We start from the raw sequence: 27830 nt of genomic DNA, 5'->3' as shown, positions 1-27830 counted from the left end.
TATTAACTTCCCACAGAGTGTTGGGACTACTGCCAGGGTCAAGCTTAACTGTCACCTTGTCAGCAACAATGTTCTGATGCTGCTAGAGCTGATATACATGCATTTTGTGGAGGGGGGAAAAACAAATCCAAACAAAACCCTGATGTCAAGTGTTGTGTTATCTAGAGCAATTTGTTTGCAGGGTTTCATTCCAGAAAAACACAATACTGGCTCATTTAAAGTTTTTCATACTTCACAGAGCTAAAAGGAGAGCGAGTATTGGACTTAAAGGGATAGTTTGTGTGTTTTGAAGTGGGGTTGTATGAGGTACTTATCCATTGTCCTTACCTACGTTAGATGACGGTTGGCATGCTAAGAGTTTGGAGAAGCAGACAGGAGTACCAGCATGGAAGCAAAGAAATGTATGCTTTGGACGGGGCCGGCAGCAAAACATATTTTAGCCACCTAAAAGAAAGCCTCACCTAAAAAAATCAATATCAGTGTACGCTATATTTAGAATATTTTCACCACTTTACCCTGCCGTCAGACAGCCCTTTCCGACGAGGAACTGAAGTCGTTGTATCTATCTATGCTCTTGCCAAAGCCACCAGATTCCATTGGAAAAACACTGTAATTTTACTTCGCAGAACGCTGCCTCGATCGGTTAGTTTGTTTGTGCTATTGTGTGACTTTGGTGAATCCGAGCTAACCAAAGTAACACAAAAATAACACAAACAAACTAACCGATCGAGGCAGCGGTAGACCAGCAATTCCTATGTTCTGCGAGGTAAAATTACGTTTTTTTTCATTGGAGTCTGGTTGCTTTGGCAAGAGCATAGATAACAGCTTCAGTTCCCCGTCGGAAACATTAACTGTATAGCTGTCTGACGGTAAGATAAAGAGGAGAAAATATTCTAAATATAGCGTACACTTAAACTGATATTGATTTCTTTTAGGTGGCTAAAATACGTTTTGCTGCCGGCCCTGTCCACAGCAGTACATTGCTTTGCTTCTGTGTGGTAACTGCTGTCTGCTTCTCCAAACTAGGGGACACTGACTATAGATTAGTACCTCATACAATCCCATTTCAAAACACTCAAACCATCCCTTTAATTTGTTATGAAGCCAGAAACATGACTTCAGATGAATGCTAATGTTGCTCCATGTCTGCTGCTAAATAAGTATCTAACACAAATCAACTTCATTAAGTTGTAATATGTTAATGTTGTGTTGACAGCTTGTTGCATTGCCCCAACACATCACTTTGTTTATGTATACAGTATATTAACTTACCGTAAAGCTATAACCTCTAATTTAATCTTGTCTTTACAGTGTCCAGGGACATGAAACTCAATCCACAGCAAGCTCCACTCTATGTAAGTATCACTATTCATACAAGAAGCTATTTCTCCAGAGCACACAGTTTGTCTCAACACACTGCTCGTCCACTCACCCATTGATTAGACCTCCTCTCGGGACTGTGTACTGTAGGTGTGTACCTGAAAGTGCGTTTGTTGCACCTGTTAGGGCGGGACAAGCTACACCTTTATTACCCTTATTAGTACTTAATTATGGAGTTTAGATGACCTGGTGTAATTCCTGGAATAGCTCCAACCAGAGAACAGGTCTAATTAACTGGAACAACTGAAAACAAGTGTGTGGGTGTGCACAGGGCCAGATAGTGGAGAACACAACATCAGGCTGCATGCAAATCAACTGGCTATTAATGTTTGCTGACTGCTGGCAAACATTTATAACCGTTTGCACTTGGCTTACTGTCCTCTATTGTGTATTTAGTGGTCATGTTTTGCATGTTATCAGTTAAATGAAATGTGAACCACTTGGTGGACTGGTGATATTACAAAAATAGACCCAGATAAATTATCAGGAAGATGATACAAAAACAAGTCTACTGATATGACACCATGAAACTCACATCTTTTTATCCAAAGCAATTTTTTTTTTTAAAGTGTCAGTGTGTTGCTGCACCAGTTCATGTGATTTTCTTCCTCATTAAACTAAAAAGAACATCTACATTGTCAAAGCTACACCTTTTTTCGCGGCTCAGATTTTGGATCAAATAGCAACCCTCACAGTTGGATCAAAGAACAGGTACTGATCCTCTTAGGGGACTTGGAACTTAAACAATTATTCTGAAAAGGACAAATTGAGGCCTAGTTTACCTGGACATGTGCCATTTGTCCAAATCTATAGTTGAGCAGGTAATTACAGCAAAGAGCTTGGCGCTTTGTGCAAAGTGGACACGCAACCTCTTGATTGATGGATTCCTTCTTGTTAATTGTGAGTTTAAATGTTTGTGTAAAAGAACAAGTTGTACTGCAAAGATTCTTTTGTCCTCGTCTATAGGATGGCTGACAAAGAAGTAAAAGGCCTTCACCATGCAGTAGCACTGTTCTTAAGCAGTTTATAAGCCATAGCTTGCTACTATATAGTAGGTGAGGATCAACTTATAAACTGAAAGCTTTGCTTTGTGGCTGATATTCCTGGTTGTCATCACAGGTTATCTGCACCCGGTGCCCCTAACAAGCGGTCAATCTCCTGATCCCTCTCACTCTCACTTGTGAGTAAAGCCCCAAGATGCCTGATTCCCCCCTTCAGTTGGAGAGAAACAAGCACCTTACAACCCCATGGCCTCAGGCAATTTCCTGTTGTCCTTTTTCTTATAATGACCATTTAGAGCTCATTTATAACTCTGAGAATTGCTCTTAAATAACCTGACCTAAAATATCTTCAGTCTGCCATCATGGCACCTGCATTCTTTGATGTTAGATTAGAGTGTCTGTGTGTGGTTGCACGGGTTCCCTATCACTAGCAGGTGAGGAAGGCACACAGGAAATGAGATAAGTCAGAGACATGTGTGTTTGTGTATGTGTGTTTGTGTGTCTCTTAAGACTAGAGTGGCTGCCACACATTAACCAGCCAGACAACCTTATCTGTGATTTACAGTCCAACTCCTCAGTGGAACCATGCGGGCAGTCAGGCCTCATTAGACATCAGGTCTTAGACACTTATCACAGCAATTCCCAGTAAGATAACTCATAGGGGTTAAGTAGTCGGAGTGTAATAGAGTGTTCCGGGATGACGTATTTTTGTTGGCCAACCAGGAAGTTAGCATCGCCCTGGGTTCCCTCAACAAAAACCCAATGGGATTGTTCCATTGGGTATTGGATTATTGCAGAAAATAAACTCTGTGGCAAACATTTATGATACTTACACGTTTTGTTTAGCAAGATAATCTCCACAAATTAACTTTTCAGATTTTTTAAGTATAAATGCAGTCGCCAGAAGTAGAAAACTAACGTTGGGATATAAACAAACTACACCACGGTCGCCTGAGCGCGAGTGTATACGAGGCTGTAACGCCGGACGAGTCGGCGTGATGACGTTTATTAGTCTCATTTAGCCGCTTGTTAGCAACCGCCTTTTTAAGACACGTAAAAGCTTAAAAATTCACGTGTGGGGTATTTATTGATGTATTTTATGTCGTAGAACAAAATGTTAAAATCTCTTAAGCTTGTGTTAACACACCTTATTTCAATCATTTAACTAAAAACCCATTGACTTCCAGACGAGGGAACCGGAAGTGCTAAAATGCTTACTCATTTCTGGGTTTTAGGACTCATTTCTGCTTTTCTAGTCTTCCAACCACTCAATGCGCTTTACACTACATGTCAGCATTCACCCATTCACACACACGCATTCATTCACTGATGGCAGAGGCTGCCATGGGGCCAACTTTGCCCATCAGGATCTGATCTAAATACTCATTCACACACCGATGGTTAAGCCTTCGGGAGCAATTTGGGGTTAAGTGTATTGCTCAAGGACACATTGACATGTGACCCGGAGCAGCCGAGGATCGAACAACCGACCTTCCGATTGGTGGACGACCTGCTCTACCCCAGTTAGGAAGTCTTAATTTCTGTAGAAACAACCAGTATTTAGGAAGTCAAGACCTTTTGTGTTCTTGCAACATTACTTTGATCAAAAAATTACATTTAATGAGGAAGGGATGGGTAAAGATTTGTTGGGCAGAGGATGACTTGTGGAAGCTCCTGAGTTGTCCTTGCTGCTGCTCTGACTGTGAGTAAACATGATATTTACATTCTTGACATTTAGCAGACAATGTTTTCCAGAGTGGCTCACAATTAGATGAGTAGGTAGAGGTTCAGTCTCTAACACAGGACACGTTCAGTTGTGCTAATAGAACCTGTGACCTCTCTGCTGCTACGTGATGGTCTGCAGCTGCACCGCTGCAGGGATGAAGGATGCTCTAGGCCCTGTTCGGACCTGGCATTAACATGCGTCCTGAGTGATCCAATCACAAGTGGGCAGCTCTAAGACGTCTGTTCACACCTGGCATTAGAATGCGTCTCCACATACGTCTTGAGTGACCACTTGTAATCGGATCTCACTTCTCCGCTCTATTTTGCAAATAAACATGTAGTAAACACATGGCTAATACAGCAGACGTTGTGACGTAATATTACAGAAATATCTGTAGTAATATTGTACATATTCGTGAATTCGGGTTAATTTTTTTAACATCAAAATAAAAGGTTATTGTACCAGTGGTACCCGGGGACCTCCATGCCGCCGACACCGCTGCCTTTGCCAAGCAACGGCGGGGTACAGAACTTCAGAGAGCCGGGGATGAGAGCGAACGAGCGAGTGTGTGGGCGGATCTCAGCTCCGTGCAAAGCATATCTCCGACAGTATGATAATAATGCACATTGCGTGTCTAGTCTGATAGTCTGTAGATATGTAGCCTATAGATACGATATATTTTAATAAAATACAGTTGTACCGACAGGATACAGTAGAGCACAGAAGCCATTTTCCATGCATGAGGTAGCCAAGCGCTTGCGTCTGCCTGGCTGTTCACATGAGGAGCGCAGAGACCCGCGGATCCCAGCAGGACATCAGTGGAGTAGGCGGTCCTTGATGTGGCCCAGGACACATTTACGGACACACTACTAAAAGAATGTGTCCATATGTGGCCCAAATCACCTCTGAATGTGGTCTGAGCAATCGGATCTCAATGTATCCTCAATGCGTCATGAGTGCGTTCACACCTGTATTTAGAGCTGTCCACTTGTGATCGAATCACTGAGGACGCGTGTTAATACCAGGTCTGAACAGGGCCTAGATGTCAGCAGCCTTTGTAAATTGGAGGATGTGTGTAGTTTGATTTGTAAATGCTCTGGCAATTTAGTCATTTGTGAAGAAGAGTTGATTTTAATATGTGTTTTGTCTCCCGAAACTTGCAGATGAGCTCATACGATTTCCATAAATTGTCTTCTGAATTGTCTAGTGGAAACAAAAGCAGCAGCCTTGTTTCCGGGTTAAACCACGGTAAAGGTTGCAATATTCTGCTTTGTGAATGTCAGCAGGGATGAATCACACCATCAGGAAAGTGTAGCCATAAACCTTTAACTTTTTCTTATCACGCCAGCTCTTTACGGGTCATCAAATGTGACGTGCTGTCCATATTTCTTTATTGTTATTATGGCAGTTTCCATGCAACAAGACTGAGTAAAAGCTAGAAAGGTATTGCATTTACAGTAATTAATGATGAGAGAAAAATCTTCGAGGTGCCATGGGATGTCTTGACAATTAGTTTGGGTGCTGAAGTGGAGCAATAACTTCCACATTGTGCTGCCTATATAGTCAAAATCCAGCCAGGGGGATAAACATTCATTTAGACTGCATAATACGTTTCTAAATGAATCATTAAAAGCAGCTTTGGAGAGAATTCATAGCCGTATGTGTGAAGGCCTAAAATCACTGAAACGCTGCCTTCCTTACCTTGAGACTTGAACCCAGTACAGTTGCAGGATGCAGTTGCGCTCACACACGTGCATATTTAAGAAGTGGGGGCTGGGTTCATAGCCTCCAGCTGTTCTTTTGATGTTGCTTAATAGTTGCCTGTTCCCTGCTGAAGCGCCATGATTAGCAGGTCAATACCCCAGCAGGTCACTTTGTTAAGTACTTATTACCAGCAGAGAGCACAGTCATACGGCGTGGCTGAAAGACATCCATTTGTGCGCACGTCACAAGGCTTTAAAGCCGCTGATTTGTTTTTCTAAATTAAACCAGACGCGTGAGAGAATTTTTCTATTTTGCATTTCAATTATTGTTATTATTAGACTTATTGTCAGTAGCTTTAGCTTCCGTTTATGAGTGTGTGCTTGTTTTACAAAGGTCGCTGTGTGCAGCTGTGCTTCCTGCAGTCTCCAGCAGATGTTTCACATCTCTGTTTCTCCGCCTCCACCCCCCGCCGACACATTTGCCTCCAAAAGGACTGACAATGATCTTATTTAGTTGATATTCTAATCTGCTCTCTACTCTCACTTTTTTTATTCAAATAAGTTTGAACTCATAGACCGCAGATTGATTACAAGCAATCATAACTGAGGAGGTAAAAAGTACCGGGAGGAGAGTGAAAACGTATTATGTTGACGTGATTTTATGACTTCACTACAATGAAATGGCTACTATGAAGAATAACATCATCACACATGAATGTAATTAGGCTCATTGAATCCACAATAGTCTCAGCTTTCCAGTGATACTCCATTTATGCAATTCCAAGACTGTTTAGGGACCCCAGTATGCAGAAATATTCAAATGCACCATTTTTAGAATAGGCGGAAATAACACATTTAAACTGCATTAGAAAAACTGCATGGTTTTTGCCCCAAACTGCATGTGATCATCATAAAGTGGGCATGTCTGTAAAGGGGAGACTCGTGGGTACCCATAGAACCCATTTTCATTCACATATCTTGAGGTCAGAGGTCAAGGGACCCCTTTGAAAATGGTCGTTCCAGTTTTTCCTCGCCAAAATTTAGCTTAACTTTAGAGCGTTATTTAGCCTCTGTCCCGATGAGCTAGCATGAAAGGGCTGATACCAATGGATTCCTAGTTCTAGTTTTTCTAGTTTCATATGATATATGTAGCTTCACTCTAGCTCTAAAACTGAACCTGCTACCACCTCTGAAAGACAGTAAAGTTGGTCGGGATTGCAGGTCTCAGCGGGTTAAAAAAAATCAGTAGCTTTTGGTGTTATTCATGGATGGATACTAATTTTGGTGGTAAAATGTATTTTCCTGCTAAATGTGCCAAATGCAGCAGGTTGATATTGTGATTAAAGTGATATAGATACCGGCCTTCAGCAGTAGAAAAGAACAATTTCTCCTTTTGCTTTTCTTTAGTCTATAGTGAGAATGTGGAACTTTCTTACTTTCACATTTAAACATTTTCATTTACAGTGCAACCTCACAAATCCACTGAGGTACCAATCCCAAACCCTAATTTCCAATCTGGGCTGGTGGATAAGAGATGAGCTGTTAATGGAGAGAATGTCATGCCTGCTGGCTTCCACCCATCTACAACTCATTTATGTCTGCTCTGCTCGTTAAAGCTGAGACTCTCTGTGCATAGCAAAGCCCGCATCCCTAATGCTGCAAGTCAATGTATTTAGTCCCAGCTCTCCAAAGGTTACTGCAGGCTGTTTCTCTTCCTGTGGCCTCTGGGCTATGTGGTCGCCTTTGAACACATTTTTCCCCCTCACATTGCTCAGCAGCAGCAGCGGTGGCTTGCCAAACAGAGACCTGCCAATCCCAAGGCTGCTGGTTAGCCTCGCTGCTGTCAACCTGCTGATCCCCCCCTGTAAGGAACAAGACCCTGAGGCTACCGCTTTATAAGAGAAGGAGGAAGCACGTTTAACCCCGACTGTTAAGCTCTCCTCGACGCTGGCCACCGCGTCAGGCTGTTCATGTTGGACGGGACCGGTGAAAAGATTGCAACACTGGTCAGATGAAGTGGGATGAAATGTCCCATTATTCCTCCTCGGTGTCAACAAGCTGCAGTCCCCCAGTGGAAAACAGCTAATTTAGAACAATATCCCTATTTTTTGTTGCTTCTCCTCCTCCTCAGCCTGTCCTCAGATGACACCACATTATTGCCCACAACAATCCAGCCACAACATAGCCAATTGTCAGTTTAGAAAAAAAGTGTGCAGATCGCACAATAGAGTCTGTATTTTCACATTGGAATTATTTGCACATGAGCAAGTTTATAATGATAACGGGGGCAAATTTACCACTCAAAATGCTCAGAAAATTTTGAAACAATATTTCATACATAGGTAGACAAAGGCAGCTTCTCATTTCATGCTGACAACCATTGATTGTGCTGGCTGAAATGACAACTATCGCTGACTTTTACATGTTTTAAACTGAGTCGTTTTAAAACAAGAATCTTGTAAAAGGGGTGATAAACATGCATTTGTTGTGCCTGATAGTGTGTTAAAAGCCTGACGCTATTTCGGGTAATGTTGGCTTGGCTGCAGGAGTATAAAGTTCCCCAAATCCAATAAGAGCAGGACACAGCTACTAACGTCGCCTACTCTCTGTCTCTGATAGCTTTCAGAACCGGCTTCCACACAGTGTGGAAATACTACGCAGTGCATGAACTACTCATGAATTGAGCTTTTTTTTAATGTAACCTGTAATGTCACAATTAATGTAGTTAGTTCATGATGTGCTCCTTAGCTTAGGAATTGAGGCTTAGTTACAACCATAGACTGTATATAAGAAGTGGACGTAGTCACCGTGACGTCACCCATTGGTTTGTGGACTGCTGTATTGAAGCCTCCTGTTCGGTATTTTGGCCGTCGCCATCTTTTTTTTTTCAACCAGAGGTGACACAAGAGGTTCTGCAACTGAACACTAAATAAGACATTTTTAGTCGACCAAAAAGGTTATAATTCACTTTCATGAACTGAAAACACGCTGTGAAAAGGTTAAAGTTCTAAGACGAAAACAAAGACAACTCCCAGACCGGACAACGCCGTGGTAGCGACCTGTCAATCACAAGGTAGCCACGCCCAAAAGCATACTGTGCTTTATCGTCTATTTGACTCTAAATGGGACCATAATTTACTAAATGAACATCATGCTGTATTGAAGAAGACTTTAAACTAGCGACTGAGACCATAAACTCATGTTTACAATGTTTACTGACTACTACTGACTACTGATTACTGAATAAATCAAGTGAGAAGTAGGCTCATTTTCTCATAGACTTCTATACAATTAGACTTCTTTTTGCAACCAAAGGAGTCGCCCCCTGCTGGTTATTAGAAAGAATGCACGTTTAAGACACTTCTGCATTGGCTTCACTAGCCCACTGGTTACTACTAGCAAGCTAGTTAGCCAGACATGCTCTTGTGTTTTCGGTGTTGCAAAGATACAAAATGTGTCGTACAATCTCTATAAAGGCTGAGTCGCTCCTTCTCAAGCCACATACACAGCGAATGTCTCTGCTTTGGGTTTTTCACTGTGGAAAGTGATTTGGTACTCAATAATTCTTTTTAACCCATAACTGCTGCAGAAGAATAAAACTGCCAGCATAAAGTAGGGCTCTGGAAAAGAACATAGACCTTGGTTAATGTTCCATGGGGGCTGAAAAGCTGGATTAGTTGATATAAAGCACTAATACAGAAGCTGTTAATCATGTTGCATCCTCCTTTTGTAAAACTGTTTCATCGTCCTCCTCCGTGGCCTGAACCCGACGGTGCCCGCTCACTGAGTCGGTAGACAGTCGAGCTGCTCCTCCATGTTTCAGCGCTGTCTGCTGCCTCCCTTAAATCAATAAATAATGACCGTATTAACTTTGAGGCATTTGTGTAATTGTTGTAAACAAGTGTGGTGCTAAGAGAACTGGCAGCCTCCACACAGAGTTTTACGCCGCGGCCCCGTTAAGATTTGGCATCCAGATATCCAATCTGTAACTAGATCCAGTGGTGAAGGATTGTAATTCACATCTGGTATCAGCATTTGTCTTAAATGCATCTAAAGTGACCAACTGTGATTAGACACAGTCTCCTGATCACTTTGGGTTTTATCTACAGGAGACTGATAAACATGCACATTTGAGTTAGATTAGAATTAGTACTTTTCGCCGTAGTTGTGGGTTTAATTGTCGGAGTTGTTTGGAGTTTGTCGTGCCATACACACACACACACACACACACACACACACACACACACACACTATCTAGGCTGTTTTAAATTATGTAAGGATGCATTTGTGTTGTTGAGTATTTCTGTGCACATTAGACATACTGCATCCCCAACTAGCTCCCAATGTGGTATTTGTAATCGAAATGCATTCGCAGTGTATTAACACATTTATTAAAAGCTGTCAGCATGAAATATGTCTTAATTAGGGATGCACCGATCCGACTTTTTCAGTCCCGATACCGTTAGTGATACCTGGGCTTTGGGTATCAGTCGATAGGAGTACAGATCCGATACCAGTGTTTAATTAATAAGCTGTATGCCTCACTGTGTGGAAATGACTGGGATCATTCTTTCATGTGTAAGGCAACATCAGGCTGACTTAAACAAGCCTAACTTTGTAAAACAAAAAATGTAACAAATAAATACATAGATATACATTTACTGAATTGATTATTATTTAAATAATACATTTTGCACCAGCAACCTGGTAAATAAAATATATTCAAGTGTAAACATTTATAATGCATTGGTCAAAACTTAAACAAGAATCAAAATTCCAGTATATAATACTGTATACGTATATAGTATATAAACATAGAATTGAATGGAACAGATTGTCCCCGTTGTCACCGATACCCGATCCAGCTATTTCAGTCGGCCCGATGTCCAGTATCGGTATCGATGCATCCCTAGTCTTAATTAAGACTTGATAGAAAATTAGCTTCTTTCACACAATGGTTCAACTGACCATCAGTAAAAGTAAGAAAGTACTGTATATTGGCAAATCAATAGATGAAGAGATATTAGAAATATTGGATATTACTTTGAGAAATATGGTGCAACACAACAGTCAGATTTACTCGTTCCCTCCACTTTTTTAAAGTATGAAATTCTTTCAAACTTACTTATATCTCCCTCTAAATATCTGTTTTTTTCTTGCTTCCTCCCTATTCCCGTCTCTCTCTCTCTCTCTCTCTCTCTCTCTCTCTCTCTCTCTCTCCCTCTCCCCCTCCCTCCCTCCCTCCCTCCCTCTCTCTCTCTCCCTCCCTCTCTCTCTCTCTCTGCAGGGCCGCTGTGTTATCACAGTGCAGCTCGCTGATGAAGAGCTGGCTGTGGATGATGAGGAGGGCGTGGATTACTTCCTGCTGTTTGCTGGCAGCACACAGAGGCACCTGACCAGCACCTTAAGGAGCAGTCATGACACCTTGCAGGCGCTGTGTCCCGGTAAGCCACCCCGCCCACCCACAATGCCTTGCATCCTCTCCCTGTCACCTCTAACGGACCTGTGGGAAGGCAGCTCCACCTACAGTATCTGATACATGTTAAATCTATTGTCTGTCTGTGTTAACTGATAGCAGATAGCAGATACCCTTTAGATTACCCTGAATACTGTCGGTAAATAAAAACTGTGAAAGTAGCATCATGGCAGACCTGAATGTTTCAGGCCACTAAAATACGAGATAGAGTCAAAATGCAGTCTAAAAAGATTATCACAATCACCGATAGTGAAAACTGTCAGATCTCCTGTATTGATCAATCCTCCATAGCCATCATTGTGCTATAGCCCAACTGAACATTAAGGGGTGCTAAAGCATGCCGAAATATTTCAAAATAAAATGATATTTAAGAGCGGGATGGTATTATTCTTCCCTCACATCACACAGAAAGCAGAGGGCAGTCAGGAGTTATTATAGCTGTGGAAGAAAGTCGAAGTAATAAATGATTAATCATCCAGCCCCACTGTCCCGGTTTTTAAACTAATGTTGTGTGTTAGAGAGAGAGAGAGAGAGAGATAGAGAGGAATCACCTCATTTGACTTTTTCTAGAGCCTGGCTCATTCATCACTTCACATCCCCCTTAGTCTACTTGCAGAATTGAACGTACAGTATATAGCCAGTGCTGAAGTCAGAGATACTTCCTGTGAGGTGAACGAGCAACAAGGCAGCATGGAAATCAAGGGTCAAAGGTCACCGTACACAGAACAATGGGTGGTAAAAATACAGAATACTTGTGACCCTGTAATAAACATGGATGGTAGCACAATGTTGGGAAAGGCGTCAAATATGAGCTGCTGTGACAAATATAGAAGAAATTGTTGAACTCATTGTTTGCGTTGCAGACAGGAGAAAAGAAGGCGGATCATGTTAAACGGCGTTATCTTGTTAAGAGCTCGGCTGAATTGCAGCCATCAGAGGGGGGGGAGGAGGAGGTGTTACTCTCTACTAACAGATTAGCTCTGCTTCGCTGCTCCCTCCATCAGTGCACACACTGAGCTCCAACGGACCCGTCCTGTGACCAAGCAGAAGGTCGTGGGATAGAATTCCCAAGTGGCCTGGGAAAATGGCTACAGACGCACTGAATCACTACTTTGGCTTGGATTGAGGTGCCACTGAGCAAGGCATTTGATCGTTTATATTCAAGTGGAGCTGCCAAGTGCGTTGGTTTGTAGCGACCAAACAACAGTGACACAGAGTAAATGAAAGAAGGTGTGTTGACTAAATGGGTCTGATATGGTAGTTCCAGATGCAGAGCGTGCTATCAAGAGGTCAGCTCAGGTTGATTTGTTTTTAGAGAGCAGAACGACAAGTCCTGCATCCACAGCGTGTGACTTGACATTTGGGGAGGAAGTAAATTGATGCAGAAGGCCATGTTTTGTAAATTAGAAGCAGAGTTGTCAGCGCTGCATGCACTTACAAGGCATTCATCGGAGCCTTTATTCCCTGTTAGTTGTGTTTTGACACTGACCCTGTACGCGGACTACACTCCTTGTTCATTCGTTCTGTTGTGACAACTGAAAACTCATTTGCATTAATTTTCATTTGACTGATAACAATGTTGTGTTGTTCGTTTGTTGACAGGTACAGTTTGATTTGTGACTGCTGAATAGGTATTAGTGAGATAATTTGAAACACGTTTCATTAAGTAAAATAATATTCAGATTTATTGGTATTAATTAGGGTTTGATTGAAGTCAGCGGAGCAAATCTGCACTGTATTATAGCTGATTATTGTTAATGAGCAGTTCTTATTATACAATTTTGCCATGACTAAAATATTGTTGCCAATCTTTAGCCTGATAAAGTTGGCTGAAATAGAAAATTTATGCAAACAAGCTTGGTCTTTGAACGAACATCTCAGACTCACTGTTTATTCATGGTTTTTAGCTGCTCACAGATACATTTCTACTGCCAATCTAATTTTTCTTGGCGAGGTAGTTAATGCAGAGTGGGACAGTTTTCCTGGAGGGAGGGACTTTAACATATTATTGTCTCAAAGTGAGTCTCCACCGTTTGACACAAGTAGCACTCACAAAATACTTAACCATACCTTTTAGAGGTAAAACATATCCTCTGCCATCTTCCCCTTAGTTGGGCAAATTGCATCAATTCGCTATTAGAACTTTTTCACAGCTGACGTTTTGACTTGCCATAGCAGAAAAAGCACAGGTGTTACTAAAATCATTAACCATGTCTCTGTTGTATTCAATGGTGCCTTCAAATGGGGTCGTGTTTACCGTGTTCACAAGAAGAGTCCATATGAACGGCCCTCTCTTGTGGTATTCACGGCCTCGTAAGTGGAAAGTTTCTGAAAGCTCCGAGTTTACGAGTTGTGACGTGTTAATTGACGTTGTCAGAAATGACGGAGGTCATGGAAGTTAACTTTTCGGTGCATAATTCGAGAATATATTGTCATTTTAGTCGTATATTGTTTTTCTTCGTAAATTTTATAAAACATCTGAGGAAAATGTTGATATTCCCAATGGGCTCATCTTTTTCCTCTCTCATTATGCCTTTGCATTTACTGCATAATGTTACCCACTTGCTAGCTTGCTAAATTTTTAGACTCTGTGGTTTCTAGACGCCGACAGTAACGTTAATATTGCCGTTGCTTAGCAGCGGAGCTCTTCACGATTTAACCACTGGAACGCCACGTATTGGAAGTTTAATTGGAAGGCACCAATAATCTTACTTTTTCATATTTTTCAAGTTTTAATGTATCTAACTTGTTAAAATCATGATAATAACGCTCTCAATCAATTCCTCATGTCAAAATTACACAGAAAAATTGGGTTGTTTGTCCCTGTATGATGTCTAGTTAAAAAGTTATGTTGATTTACAATTTTCATTGAAAATCCAAGATGGCTGCAAAGAACCCTTTGGACAGTACTTTTAGTTTGGAACATAAAAAATTGCTTACTAGACACTTTGAGGATGGCAAAAAGGTAGAAAAATATATCCCTGGGCTGCATTAGACCCCACCTTCCTATCCGCCTAACTGCTGACAATGGCTCTGTAGTATTCAAGTGTCCTACAGTAGTAAGCTTTGACAGGGAGCCAGCATGCACAACACCAGGAAGCAGGCAGCTGTTGAATGGAATTCATCATCAATTTTATAATATAAACCTGTGCTTTTTCTACTGTGATATGTCAAAAGGGTTTGTGAATCTGATTCATTTGGGAACAATAAGTAAAAAGGGTTCGTTAGATGAGTCCTCTGAGAGTTAGCACTGCTAGCATGGTAGCTATATAGCTAGCTAGCATCCACTAGTATCTTGCTCCTCAGCCCTTTTTCTTCCTAATGACTATTTTATTTTTTCCCACAGGCCGCAAATGTTGCACTTTTAATAGCACAGTTCACAGTTTATTATTAATTTTATTGTTGTTATACTTTACTGTGTTGTTCCTATGACACTAAAGTCACCTTGCTAGCCGCAGCTAGGTTAAAACACAGGGACAAGTTGCTTATGCCCAAAACACACTCAACTTTATAAAAGGCACATTTTAAACACATGGGGGATTTAGCCATACACACAGACAGACAGATAATATAGAATTTAACCAATTTATTTGTGTATTGTGAAAAACGTTTTAAAACTACAGTATATTTATTTATGTTTATTCTCTTTCCTCTGTCACCTCCTCCTCCTCCTCTTTCTCCTCACACTGTCTTTCTGTGTCCCTCCTCTTGTAGCTCACGACTGTTGCGAGGTGGTGTTGGTCACCTTGTGTTCAGTCAGCCGAGGCCCCCCCGAGTCCCCCGAGGACCTGAAGCCCTGTCGGGGTCGCGTGGCTCCATTGGCCGAGCATCGATTCAGCTTTGTCCAGGATTTGGCTTTTGACATGGCCCAGTTCCTGGTGAGCAACATGACTAGTCGTTTCCAAATGAGCAGCCGTTAAACAACCACACAGACTGAGGCTTGTCACAGAGCAGGAGGAAAGTGGTTACCATTGGTGACAATTGATACAGCAATGTGGGCAAAGTGACAGTAAGACAAAAGATTGCCATGTTATTGTTTCTTTCATGGCAAAGATTGATGCCTCGCAGTCTTTGGTATTCAATTAATGAATTCTTTTCAGCGCAATTTATCATCCCATTGAAATGTAATATAAAATTTGCTTTGCCAAGGAGGAGGACAAGATAATGTAACTGTCTTGGGCACTCAATTTAATCTGAATATGATTTGTTTTTGTCAACACGGCACAGCCCCAAATTGAGCTCAGTACTGATAGATGCACGTGAATGTGTCTTCCTGCATTTACATCTTACATTTCAGGCATGTGGTTAATGCTCTTAGGCTGAGCGTCTTAAAGCTAGTGCTTCCAGTAAACTAAGCCTCAGCTCCTCCTCTGTAAAACTTGACTCATCTTTGTAATCGCCCTCCACACAGGTGAGCACGGCGGGCCGGGCTGATGGCCTCGACGGGGCGCTGATGCTGGACGAGTGTCAGATTCCTCTGGAGGAGTGTGAGCGTCTGGATGAGAGCCTGGCGCTGGCCCTTCACCACCTTGTGCTGCCTCCGGGATGGAGCTTACTGGGGAACAAACTAACCAACAGCACTGGTGAGACTGGACTGTTTGTAACGTGTCATTTCCTCACAATAAAATGTCCAAGGGACAGACAGTATGTCTCTGCACTGATGCAGAAACATACTGGCAAATTATAGTTTTACAGCACATAATGACACACATGGCACCTCTGTTTGTCTGTTTGTCTATGTGTCACATGCAATGTAGTTCACAGTGTTGATCAGATATCAATAGCCGGGTTTCCATTAAAAGTTCCCAGGACTTTTAGTCCCTGGAACTACTTTTCCAGGAACAAAAAGGCTCTTTCAGCTCACTGTTGTCTGCGTTACCACCGTGGCATTAGGCAAATTAGTCTGCTGAAAAAAAGCAACATGACATGGGATGAGGACAGCTGGTGGTCACAGCGGTAAACACACTCTGCACTCTGCAGTTCAGCGTGTCCACCTGTTTCATCTCAAAAACATGTTGGAAAAAAATAAACCTTAGAAAATAATATACATTAGGTTTTCTCTCACTGCAACAATATTTACTGCTGCTTATATTTACTGATGCACGATGGATGTAATGAATGAAATGCAGCGGAGGAAAATTAAACTACTCCACAGTAAATCATCTGTTGAGTGTTTGATGGTTATTTATTTGTGCTTTAGAATGTAGCCGCCATGAAAAAATGAGAAAACAACTGTTTTTCTCTTTCACCGCACCACCACGATGTCTCCCTCTTCTAACGTTACCGCTCACCCTCGCAATCTCACTCTCTCTCTCTTTATTCTCTCCTTCTTTTTGTTTTAATGAGTCGGGAACCCGACTGCAGAGCCTAGCTTTACTTTTAATGTTATCAAACAAAGAGAAATGCTCTCCCCTTGTCCTAAAATGCTCCTATATTGATACTAGAGTACTTCCTTGTTTATGAATGAAGCGAGTTGAAGCAGCGGTGCTGTGTGTGTGTGTGTGTGTGTGTGTGTGTGTGTGTGTGTGTGTGTGTGTGTGTGTGTGTGTGTGTGTGTGTGTGTGTGTGTGTGTGTGTGTGTGTGTGTGTGTGGTGTGTGTGTGTGTGTGTGTGTGTGTGTGTGTGTTTTACCAATCAGCGATGGTCATCCCTGCAAAGTTCCAGTACTTTCAGAAAGTACTACCCCCGACTAGAGCCTTTTTGTGGGGTTAAAAGGCCCCATAAAATGTCCCCGGAACTTAATTTAGTCCATGGTCCCTGCAGTCAAAACGGAATGAGGTCCAGAAAAGATTCTTACTTCCGGGGGAAAATTCCTGCGGTCGAAATCGGGCTAATGAAACTAGGAAGACTGATCACTCAGCATTTTCAAATCAGTGCTTCTTAGCCTAAGAGGGCCAGTTACCTGTCAAAACGAGAAATAGTTACTGATTGGTGCAGGAGAGTGCATATTGAAACGCAACGTTATATTATAATGAATTTTTTCCATGTTCTGTGTGTGTCTGTGTGTCCTACTGCTAATTAGTAGAAGTGACTCCTGTTTAACTTCTACCTTTATAGACTAATCTGGCAGCTGATTTATGTGATCAGCAACCACTACTGCAGTGGAACTGAACACATTTTACACTGACATTAAGCACGGCTTCTGTCTGACCTCCACAGTCTGTATGTGAAAGTTCTGTGTGGAGTAGGTTAACCAACAAAACCTAGCAGGAATTACTTGCTAGCTTATGATTGAAATCCTCAAACTCCACGATTTCTTTAGAAATGCATCTTTTGATAAAAATCAGAAACACATGATGCTATAATAATATAAGTGGAATTTCTGCCAGCTAACGCAGTACCAAGCTAGCTAGAGATATGCTGCTGGGTAGTGGCTCACCATTGGCCCTGAGTGTGCAGTTTGCACAGTTTTTAGCGGTTCCTGGTTGTCAGCAAGCTGCTCAAAATACACTGGAAACATGAGGAGGATTTAATGGAGATTTATGAAAGTTGATTTCATGGAGCAAAGGCTTCTGGCTTCTATTTCATGTTTTTTTCCTTAAAGTCTCAGTTTGTTGTTGGAGCAGCTGATAACAGCACAGCCATGAAAAGACATCTGACTGTCTATTAAAACTGGACTAATCATTTGAAAAATTTAAATTTTCTAGATTATAACCTTTATTGTAATGACATTTCAACATGTAACAGATTCTATAGGATCTCCTGGGCAGATTTCTTGGCAAAGGTGCTTTAAAATGAAATCTTTTACACACATCATAGTGTTATAAGCAGGTTTACAAGTGAGCTGCCACTGCAGTAATGGCAGTTTTCGCCAATAACCTGGATTCGTCTATAGACTCTTAGTAGACTTTTTCGAGTCGTTGTGTTTTTGTTACCTTAGAATGAGACGTTTATATCTACATACGGACTGGGTCTTCTCTTCACGGAGCCAGCCGCCATGTTTCTAAAGTAGCACAGAGCGGACAGACCCAAACACTGGCTCTAGATGTTCACGTTTTCACATTTTTGAGTTGGCCACCGTAGTTCTCCTGCACGCTTGGCACTTTGGAGAAGTTTCAGTTGCTTGCAATCTGCAACCTCACCGCTAGATGGCGCCAAATCCTACACACTGCACCTTCAAGTGATTGAGGCACTTGCACTGCATTAGTCACCTAATCAGTAATGACACAATGTGAAATAGACGTTATCCGGGTGTAATGTAACTCCGGTTATATAAGTACATGCAGAGCTCACCGTCATTGTATATAAAATTGTGAATAAAAGAATGTAAACACAGTTACTGGGGGATATAATTAAAACCCAATACGGCCGGATTGCGTATAATTCGTCCGTCTGTTGTTGTGGTGTTTATCAACTGGTGAAATCCAATGCAATATCCATCTGTCTCTCTTTCTAAATCACTGAACGATAGATTTTCTTGTAATCTTCTATTAAGCACTGCTTGACACTCAGTGGAAATAACGGAGGCCATACACATCTCTCTGCAATCGCAAATAGAAAGCTGGTGTCAATGTGGTGTTAGTTGGCAGCTTATATTAACAGACAGACATGAACATGAATCACGTTTCTATACGGACTGTCGTCTGACTGCGGTATTAGCGTGATCAAACGGAGCTGGGTATCTCTGTGCTGCAGCCCGGGCCACACTGCAGTTTGGGTTGTGAGGAATAGCTATGTCAGTTCAAACAAACATACATTTTTATTAAAATTAAAGTGGCAATTTTCTCCAGCCATTGACTCTGATGACTTTAATCAGTTAAAGGAAGCCAAACGAGCTGATGTCGATGATAAACTCTGTGAGGTAATTGCTCTCTGTGAAGCAGCGTAAACAAGACTTTTGGGAGTAGTTAGAGCGCTGCCTCTGCCTCTGGCTATTGTTAAGATAATAGCTTATAGTTTAACTTGGACTTGGATATTAGATCGAACCAGCAGGATTTCTGACAAAAATGAGGACTCAATAATTGTAAAGTGGAGATTGAAAGCCCAACACAGTCCTTAAAATGTTTTATTCATTGTTTGTTTGGAGCCTGAAAAGAAAAATCATCAAATCAAATTTTCAGTAATGACACCCTACCGATTAGGTAAAATCTGCTTGTTACTGTTGTGAAAAAGTGATACAGCTTTTTAGAGATGGACACACACACACACAGACTCCTTTGCATTGAAGTCAGTTGTCACGTTGTTGATGTGGAAGGCGGCTGCCTGCTGCGGTGAGTGATGTGCGCTCTAATAGGCTCTGCTTCACAATATGTCACCGCTTCAATACAAGACGCTCGGCTGCGGTGAACTGCGGGTAGGGGAAGAGGAGTGCAACTCTGCTCTCCATTTATCAGATCTGTCAGATGATGGATAGCAGCAGACTATAGGTGGAGGTGACGGTGGTTTATCTCAGTCATCCTTCACGCTGTGGACACGCAGCAGTCACTGATCTCACCACAGCCAGCCATTTATTGTCCTCGGTGGAAAATCACTTCACCTGAAGAGGCTGGGCATGTCAATGAAAATGGTGAGCTGCCCCCCAGCTAATTTACTGGTGTTGAACAGTTTCAGTGTCAAATTATCTCTAGCCTATGGTTTGTCAATCAATACCATTTCAGCAAATGACTTAGTGATCTGCAATCTCAACAAATACAAATGGTAAAATCTCCTCAACGTATTTATCCTAATTATATGCGATATGGATTGCACTCAGCTTTTAAGTTTGATTGGTGGTTTGGTTGTTTTTTGTGTATTAATTGTTAACATCAACAAGTCTACAGCCATGCTAGCAGCTCTGCAAGGCTGTACTTACTGTAGGCACAGCACTTCTTTGTGCTAAATGCTAAAATAATCATGCTAGCATGCTGACAATGACAAAGCTAATGTGCTGATAATCTCTACAAATGAACACCACTTTTATGATTTTAATGAACAAGGATGTAAAGGCGGGCAAGTCAGCGTGATGACATTAAGTAGTCTCATATAGCCTCTTGTTAGCAACCACCTTTTTTAAGACGGTTAAGAGTGGGGTATTTTATTATGAACAAAATGTTAAAATTTCTTTAGCTTATGTTAAACACAGACCTTATTTCAGGCATCTAACTAAAAACCCATTCAAAAAACCCATTGTTTCCAGACGAGGGAGCCAGAAGTGTAAAAATTCTAACTCATTTCCAGGTTTAAGGACTCATTCCTGTTGCACTCTATTTGGTCATAAACCAAACTATTGGACAAATTAAAACAATTATTTCATCTCATCCTGAAGGGATCACGGCAATTCATTCAATAATTTTTTAGATATTTCAGTCTGGACCAAAGTTGTTCACCGACTAATCATCTGACATTGTCATCCGTAGAGCCACACCAGTATTTGCTGGCCAAAAGCCTCTCAGATTTCAGGATTTGCTGCCTTCTCCTGCTTTATTTCTTTTAAAGGTACAATTGATAACATTGATAACAATCAGCCACTAGAAGTCGTATTCTCCCTCCCCCGTTCCATTGCATTTACTTCACAACAAGTCGTTGCCGGGCACTTACCGTCAATGTCAGCCATTTATCCGTTTTTTCCACACTAACTGACGACCTAGAGATACCACGTGATACCAACGTCGTTTTACTATTGGCTCACAATCCTTGTTAGAAGTGGGAATCAAATGTCAGATATCCTCCAAAGAGATGAACAAAACACTCATTTTGAACCCGCCAAAATGTTTAAAGTGATTCATTCACAATATTTGTTTTTTTTCAGTGAAAGCCATACTTTTATTTGGCACCTATTTTATAATATTCATCAACTGTACATAAAAATGTTATCAATAAGACCTTTAAATTTAATATTTTTATGTTTGGGACTGTTGGTTGGATAAAAACTTTTTTTCTGTTTTATGACATTTTTTTTTGGCCAAATAATGAATGAATTAATCAAAAAATAATAAAGGGATTGATAGATAATTAAAATAATTGTTGCAGCCTCAAGTTTGCTATAGTTAAACAACAGTTAGTTTTGGTTGATTAATTTGACTGGACAAGTGAGAAACACATTGCATAGCTAGTGAAGCTGCCAGTTGGCTAGAAATTCTGCCAAGGAGCAGTGAAGCCATTTTGGTGGCTCATGGTGACCCAACATACTGCTTGTTGGGGATTCCTGTACTGCGGTAAATAGCTGTTAACTGCATGTATATCTCAGCTGACCCTCCCAGATGCCATAGTGTCGTGGATGTTATGGCAGCCGGTTTTGAGGAACCACCGTCAAACCCAGCAGTAAAGCTGCCGCCATTTGGCAGCTCTCATTCCAGTTGGGCCCAACCCGGCCAAATGGAGCATTACATCTGACCCATTAGCTTGAGATTCATCAGGGCAGGCTGGTTCAGAGTGGCCCGCGGTAAATGGAGTGAAACCTCTCATCAGCAGACACAACCAGCGCTGTAAATGTTGTCTAATGGTTATTCTGATGCTGATAGCAGAAAGTAAAATATGTTTTCTGCCCCTTTCACTGATCTGTTGCAGTTTACAACTGTTTTTGATTTTATCTTACAACGTTTGTCTGTGTCTAACTGAAAAAAAACATGAGTTGTCCCTGTTGGCTCAAATACATATCTGGTTTTGTGTATGGACTCTGGAGGAAGAAAAACCTCAGGGCAGTGACAAATGAAAGCTTAAGAGTAAAACACAATCTTTCTCATAACAGTGAAGAAGAATCCTGTCCAGAGAAATCTGGACTCAGCAACAGTACTGTCGATGTTTTATCTTTCTCATTCCTGCACTTTCTGCTGTTATAAATAACCACAGAGCAGCTGCATTCTGTTTGCAGTGTACTGACTCTGCAATACAAGACATCTGGTTTCTGGAGTAGAGGCTTTTCACACCACCACACCACGTCGAACCCCCTAACATAGCATAGACTGTTGTCTTCTAATTTACCAGCTTAAACTTGTGAAGGTTTTTATTTCTCTCAAAATAATCTGTATGTTCCACATTTTTATTGTGAAATTACCATTTATAGAACTCCAGAACTCTTTTAAACAAGCTTACCCCTTATCACAGGATGCCCTTTTAAATTGGCAATAAATGTGCCAGTGGTCGACCAGTAAAATATATTAATATAAACAAAAAAAGATTGGGCAACTCCTGTAGACCCGGAAATGTTTTAATAATCTTTCCCAGTAAATGCAGAGATAGATTTAATTATACAGATTCAATTTGAGATGGCTCTCTGGAATAACCAACAGCCACTCATCCTGGCTGTAATGCTAAAGGGAGTCTGTCTGAGTTCCTGTTGTTTTGGCAGAAAGATGTGTGTGTGTGTGTGTCCATGAATCTCCATTATTGTCTTTGTGGATGTGTAAAGGGGAGGGTTCCAGTGTTTGATGGTGTTATTAGGAGCTGCATTGTTACATGAGGCCAATAATGGCCTTAAATTAAAAATGGGAGCGTGATGCACTTAGTGTTGCTCACCTCTGCTGGAATGAAATGGCGCAGTTTGATTTAGTCACATGCATAATTAACGTTGTTGCTGCTATGATAGCTTTATTATCACACAGATGCTGCTCCAGAGGCTTTTCTACACTGACTAGAATACAAGCACTTTATATTATAGAGACAAAAAATATGAAAGGTCAATTGGAATGATGGCTTTAATCCAAAAATGACATGATTGGTTTGCAAATATGTGTGTTGATCCACTGTTGAAGACAGACACAGACGAGCTGTGGTTTTATCATTCTGTAAATGTGTAAAGGTCTGTTGTTTACTGGGTCACTGTGGACACTGTACTGGTTTAATTAGACGACGCCGTGGTGTTGCCAAGCTGCAGCAAGCGATGGTATGTCAGCTACCGCACCACAAAGTAACTGCCTGGACCGCTGCTCTCCTCTGTCTTTCTCTGTTTCTTTCTCTATTTGTTTAATTCTTTCTGAACTTTTGTGTTTTATTTTCTGTATTTTTCTTCCTCAGACCTGAATCCTCAGGAGACTCTGCTGCATTTCTCAGCACGTCGAGGTCTTTTTCGGGTTACGCACTTCTTGCTGCAGCAGTCTGGAGCGAGAGAAGCCCTGCGATTGGCCAACAGGCAAGGCCACACACCCTCCGACGTTGCGGCCCAGCGAGGACACGAACGCCTCCACGAGCTCCTCGCGCAGTAAGTGCTTTTCAGTTTCAGCATAATTCGAAAACAATAAAAGAGAAGAGTAAAGTATAGAAAAGACAACACTACGATAGCGGCTCAGAGTTTCAGTGAACATTGCCCTCGTCTCTGTGCAAACACACTCATGTTAATATATCACAGGGCAGATCATGACGTGGTTCCTCCAGGCTCTTTAGGCCAACTTTGTTTGCCTGTTGTCTTCACGTAACAATAGAAGTATCCAAAGAGCATCACCCCGAAGCCCACTGGAGCCTATCTTAGCGCTTTCAGCTGCAGCTGGCAAACTGAAAAGTTGTGGACTCCTGTGTCTACTGACCTGACCTGTTATAGTACCTCTCCACAACATCTCACTATGTGTAACTTTACTTTAATCCACACACTCAGTGCAGTGTTGCCTCAACAGAGTTTAACAGCAAGAGGATGTATAAGTTCTTTTCACAGTTGTCAGGTATTATCCCTAATAATGCCTTTTTTCTACTGAGTGACTAGTGAGGTCAGATTCTTCTCATCCCTTTCTAGTGAAACATTAAACTGCAGGGCAAAAAAAAAAAAAAACAGCTTCTTGGTAAATGGACTGCGACACGGCTTAAAGAGGAAATGGACCCTTTTTTATGTCTTTTAAGCACTCTACTTATCTGCCGCAGAATAGTTTTCACTTAACTCAAAATGAAGACGCCACAAGCTGAAAGACGACTACCACTTAGTGAGCTCGCTCATTGCCAAGCATGCACTAGAGTTGCTTTACAACTTACAGCTCCCCCCTTTATGTGTTGGTAATTACATTTCCCTCATGAAAAGTGAAGTCACTAGCAGCCTGGCTGGTGACCTCAGCCGCCCGCCGGGCCTCGCAGCTAGAGCAACCCACCCAGGATTACGCAAGCAGATCTGCTCTGACTGGGAGGTGTCTCCCCTTTACAGCACTATATGAACAAAAACACGGCTCATACTTTTTTTTACCTTCAGCACTTCGAGCAAATGCAGCGGGGGAGTGAAGTTTTTTTGGAAAGCTTATCCAGTAGGAGTGGTCTTCAAGTTGGGTGTATTTTACTACAGAGGAGGAAAGTAACATTTTTGGTTGACTGGCCACAGGGTCTAGAACTTTTATCACTTGACAGCATCTCTATAAGTTAATACATTGATTACCTGCTAGAATAGACTAACATAACAACAACAGTGTTTGACCGATGGACTTTCCCACTCTGGAAAAAAAACCAAGCACGTGGATTATCGACAGAAAAGGGGGGGAGTGCAGATCGGCTGACATCACTGTTAAAACCTTCTCTTGAAAGCAGTTTTGTGCCGCGTTAGCCAATCACGCTGAAGGGCCGTTCGGGATGATCTAAGTGTTTATTTCACGGCAGGGCTGAGACGGACAAAGGGACCGAGACTGTCCAGCTGGTGCCTACGGACGCCCGGGTAGTTTGCCACCTCCCCGCGCTGAACACACACACTCTGACGCTGAGAAACAACCTCGGCCACAACCCTCCGACCCTTCAGAGGAGCGTGGAGCAGCTGCTGCACTTGATATGCCATCTCCATGCCAAGGTGAGTCACGCCGCACACTGCCTTTTTAGCACGCTATCTCTACTCACGTTGACTTCATCCAGGAGCTCCGCTGCTGCTGAACATTGTTGAATTGTTTGTCTTTTCACTGCCCTCATTTTTTTTAACCTTCAAGCTTCGTTTGTATAACCGGTGGAACACCTTATGCAATCACAGAGTTGGCGATTGATAAGAACTAAAGAGCTGCTCTGTTGGTTTCACTGAGGGGAAAAGCTAACGTTTATCCTCCTCCTTTTCTGTATTCTGCAGGGAGTTTCTGTAGTGGAGCTGAAGTTTGATTCCCTGCACACGGCTGCTGAATGTTGTGATGGAGTAGGAACAGAGATAACCTGTCTGGAGCGACTACAGCTGCCTGCTACAGCATCACAGTGCCTGGATACAACAACAGGAGGGAGCTGGGTGGAAAACTGCTCAGTGGAAAGCCGCAACAGTGATTGTGGACATGGTGAGAGTGGGAACGCAGAGAGAGACTGGAGTTTGTCTGTGACTTCACCAACGTCAGAAACCCGGCCCCAGGAGCATGGCCTCGGCCCCCCAGCGGACTGGGTGTGTCTCAGTTCAAACACTGGGAGAGATTACTGCCAAACGGAGCAGGAGGGAAGGGAGCAGCCTGTTGTTTCCACCCAGACTTTGAGTTTGCGTGACAGGAGTGAAGGAGCACAGAGCCGGGAAGGAGGGGAGATCCTCACTGTGGGAATCCCACCACCAGCAGGTTGTGATAAACAGGCAGAGGAAACTGATAGAGGAGAGGCTGTGATCTGGGAAGGACAGGAGACCACGAAGGGAAAAGACAGATCAGAGCAGGAAGCAGAGGACAGCACAGCTAGAAGGAGGGAGGAGGAGACCAACTCAGAGTCGGCACAGCTAATAACGCCCGGTGGAGACACAAAAGCTTCGATCATGGGCCAATCTCCGTCATCAGAGGGCTCAGTATCTGACGCCTCTGATTCTGAAATGAAGGAGTGCTGTCAGGAAGGAGGAACAAGTGGGAAACTTAGCCAGGAGATCTGCGACGGACTCTCTTTAGATGAGGAGAAAACAGAGAGTGAGGGGTTAACAGACACTGTATCAACCCCAGGGGACCTTCCCAACCCATCGCTGACAGACTGCGGTGATGTAATCAAGGAGCCTGAATCTGCTGCTCCACGTCTCTTGATAGAAGGCCTCCACGAGGGGGAACCTCCACCAGACATAAACAACATGGAACAAAACCAGGAAACAGCTGGCAGGGATTACACCACGGAGCAGCAGTGGGGCTCGGCTCCACAAACTGGCTGTCATTCTGTGAATTGTACTGGAGCAACAAGTGGTGAAGAGCTAGATGGTGAAGACATGGCTGAACCTCAACCTGGACACAGTGTTGAAAGTTTGCCTGTGGACGAACCTGCCAATAGAGCTGATTGTCGGACTGCTGGTAACTCCATGGAAGATTTACAAACAAATCCATCACCTGAGCCGTCACCTGAAATGACGCCCAGCTCCAGCAGTAGACACGCAGATCATGATTCAGGGACGACCCACGGCCTCTCCAGCGACGATGACGGCAGTTTCAAATCAGTCGGAAGCTCCACGACAGACATATTCCACCCCACTCAGGACGATGCCAGTATAGAGGATCAGGAGTTGCTTCAAATCTGTCCTCAAACAGGATTCAAGATGGAGGAACCAAATGATTCAAAACCTGGTGAAAGCAATGAACTCGCACTAACCGTGGACGCAGGGCTCCCCTTGGAGCCGGGCACTGTCAGTGCAGACTGCAGCCAGACTGGCACTGAGCCTGAATCGCAACTGTCACCCGGCCGCCAAACAATGGAGGCTTTGAATTCTGAGGGGACAGGAGACAAACTCGCCCCAGAACTTTCCAAAGAGGATCTGTCGTTGAGTCCAGCATTGTCAGAGAGCGGGGACGCTCCCGTGATGAAGGTCGATGGAGGTGAAAGCAGAGAGGCCGACAGCGCTGAAGTGAATGCAGGGATTGGGCATTCAGCATCAGAGGTCACCAGTAGAGATTTATTTGAACATAGTCCATCTGTTGGAGGAGAAAGTGAAGTGATTGTTGATGGAGACCATCAGTCAGCAGAGACCGGTGATGAATCTGCAGCTGGAAAGAGTGGAGATGTGCAGTTGGTGCTACAGCAACCTAAACAGGATAATTCAGAGATGACAGCAGATGAGAGGTCACTTGATGAGGGATTACGGCACTCAGAGGATAAGATCAGTGTATCTTCGTCACAAGGTGTCGCTCCACTTTCAGATGCCTTGGAAGTAGATCCCCCTTCTCCAAACAACGAAGCAACCAGTGGGCCTCATGTTGAGAATGAGACGACTGAAACTCCAAAGACTCCTGACGCCGTGGATGGAGTATCACAAAGCCACAACGGTGCAGTTCAAGGTGGGCAAAATACTGATTTATTTCAGCTTCAGTTCAAGTTTATTCTGCTTCCACACACTCACATACATCACGGGGCAATATGTTTGTCAAAGTCTTATCCTTAAACAAATACGCTAAATCAGATTCAGCCTTCCTCTGGTGATTAATGGGAATAGCTCTGCAAAGCTAAATGCAGTGTAGCTCACCATAATAGTGTTTTTGTGTGACATCCTGTTGTGATATATTGCTGTTATGAAGACATCCTTTGCTTTTGGCTTTCTGCTGATTTGCTGCTAATTGTCTTTCTAATGACGATTTAGCTTTCAGGATTTCATTTTTTAATTAAAACAAGAAATAGACTTTCCCTAAAATATGACAATGGCACAATGATTTTGGGAGGCATTGTGACATGTTACATAACCGGAAACAATGAGCCGGTTTATATCTTTGATACCTTAGGCCATGCCATTTCTTTTTATATTCATATGT

At 42.5% G+C, this 27830-nt stretch overlaps 1 protein-coding gene across 9 annotated transcripts in view; it reads left to right on the top strand.

Moving 5' to 3' along the window:
- The window catches only part of LOC119501176 (A-kinase anchor protein 13), a 128271-nt gene that overhangs the window by 21407 nt on the left and 79034 nt on the right, over positions 1–27830 (top strand). For 8 of the 9 annotated variants that reach the window (XM_037791353.1, XM_037791345.1, XM_037791332.1 and 5 more), the window contains exons 2-8: positions 1312–1355; positions 11098–11254; positions 15001–15164; positions 15698–15869; positions 23218–23401; positions 24769–24952; positions 25220–27362. In XM_037791353.1, coding sequence (XP_037647281.1) covers positions 1323–1355; positions 11098–11254; positions 15001–15164; positions 15698–15869; positions 23218–23401; positions 24769–24952; positions 25220–27362 — 3037 coding nt within the window. In that variant the 5' untranslated portion in view covers positions 1312–1322. Of the gene's footprint in view, positions 1–1311; positions 1356–11097; positions 11255–15000; positions 15165–15697; positions 15870–23217; positions 23402–24768; positions 24953–25219; positions 27363–27830 lie in introns of those variants that run through there. The other variant, XM_037791401.1, reaches the window with a different exon arrangement.

Source organism: Sebastes umbrosus, chromosome 2 (genome assembly GCF_015220745.1).
Source record: "Sebastes umbrosus isolate fSebUmb1 chromosome 2, fSebUmb1.pri, whole genome shotgun sequence".
Classification (NCBI taxonomy): domain Eukaryota; kingdom Metazoa; phylum Chordata; class Actinopteri; order Perciformes; family Sebastidae; genus Sebastes; species Sebastes umbrosus.
This window is presented reverse-complemented; position numbering and strand designations above follow the sequence as displayed.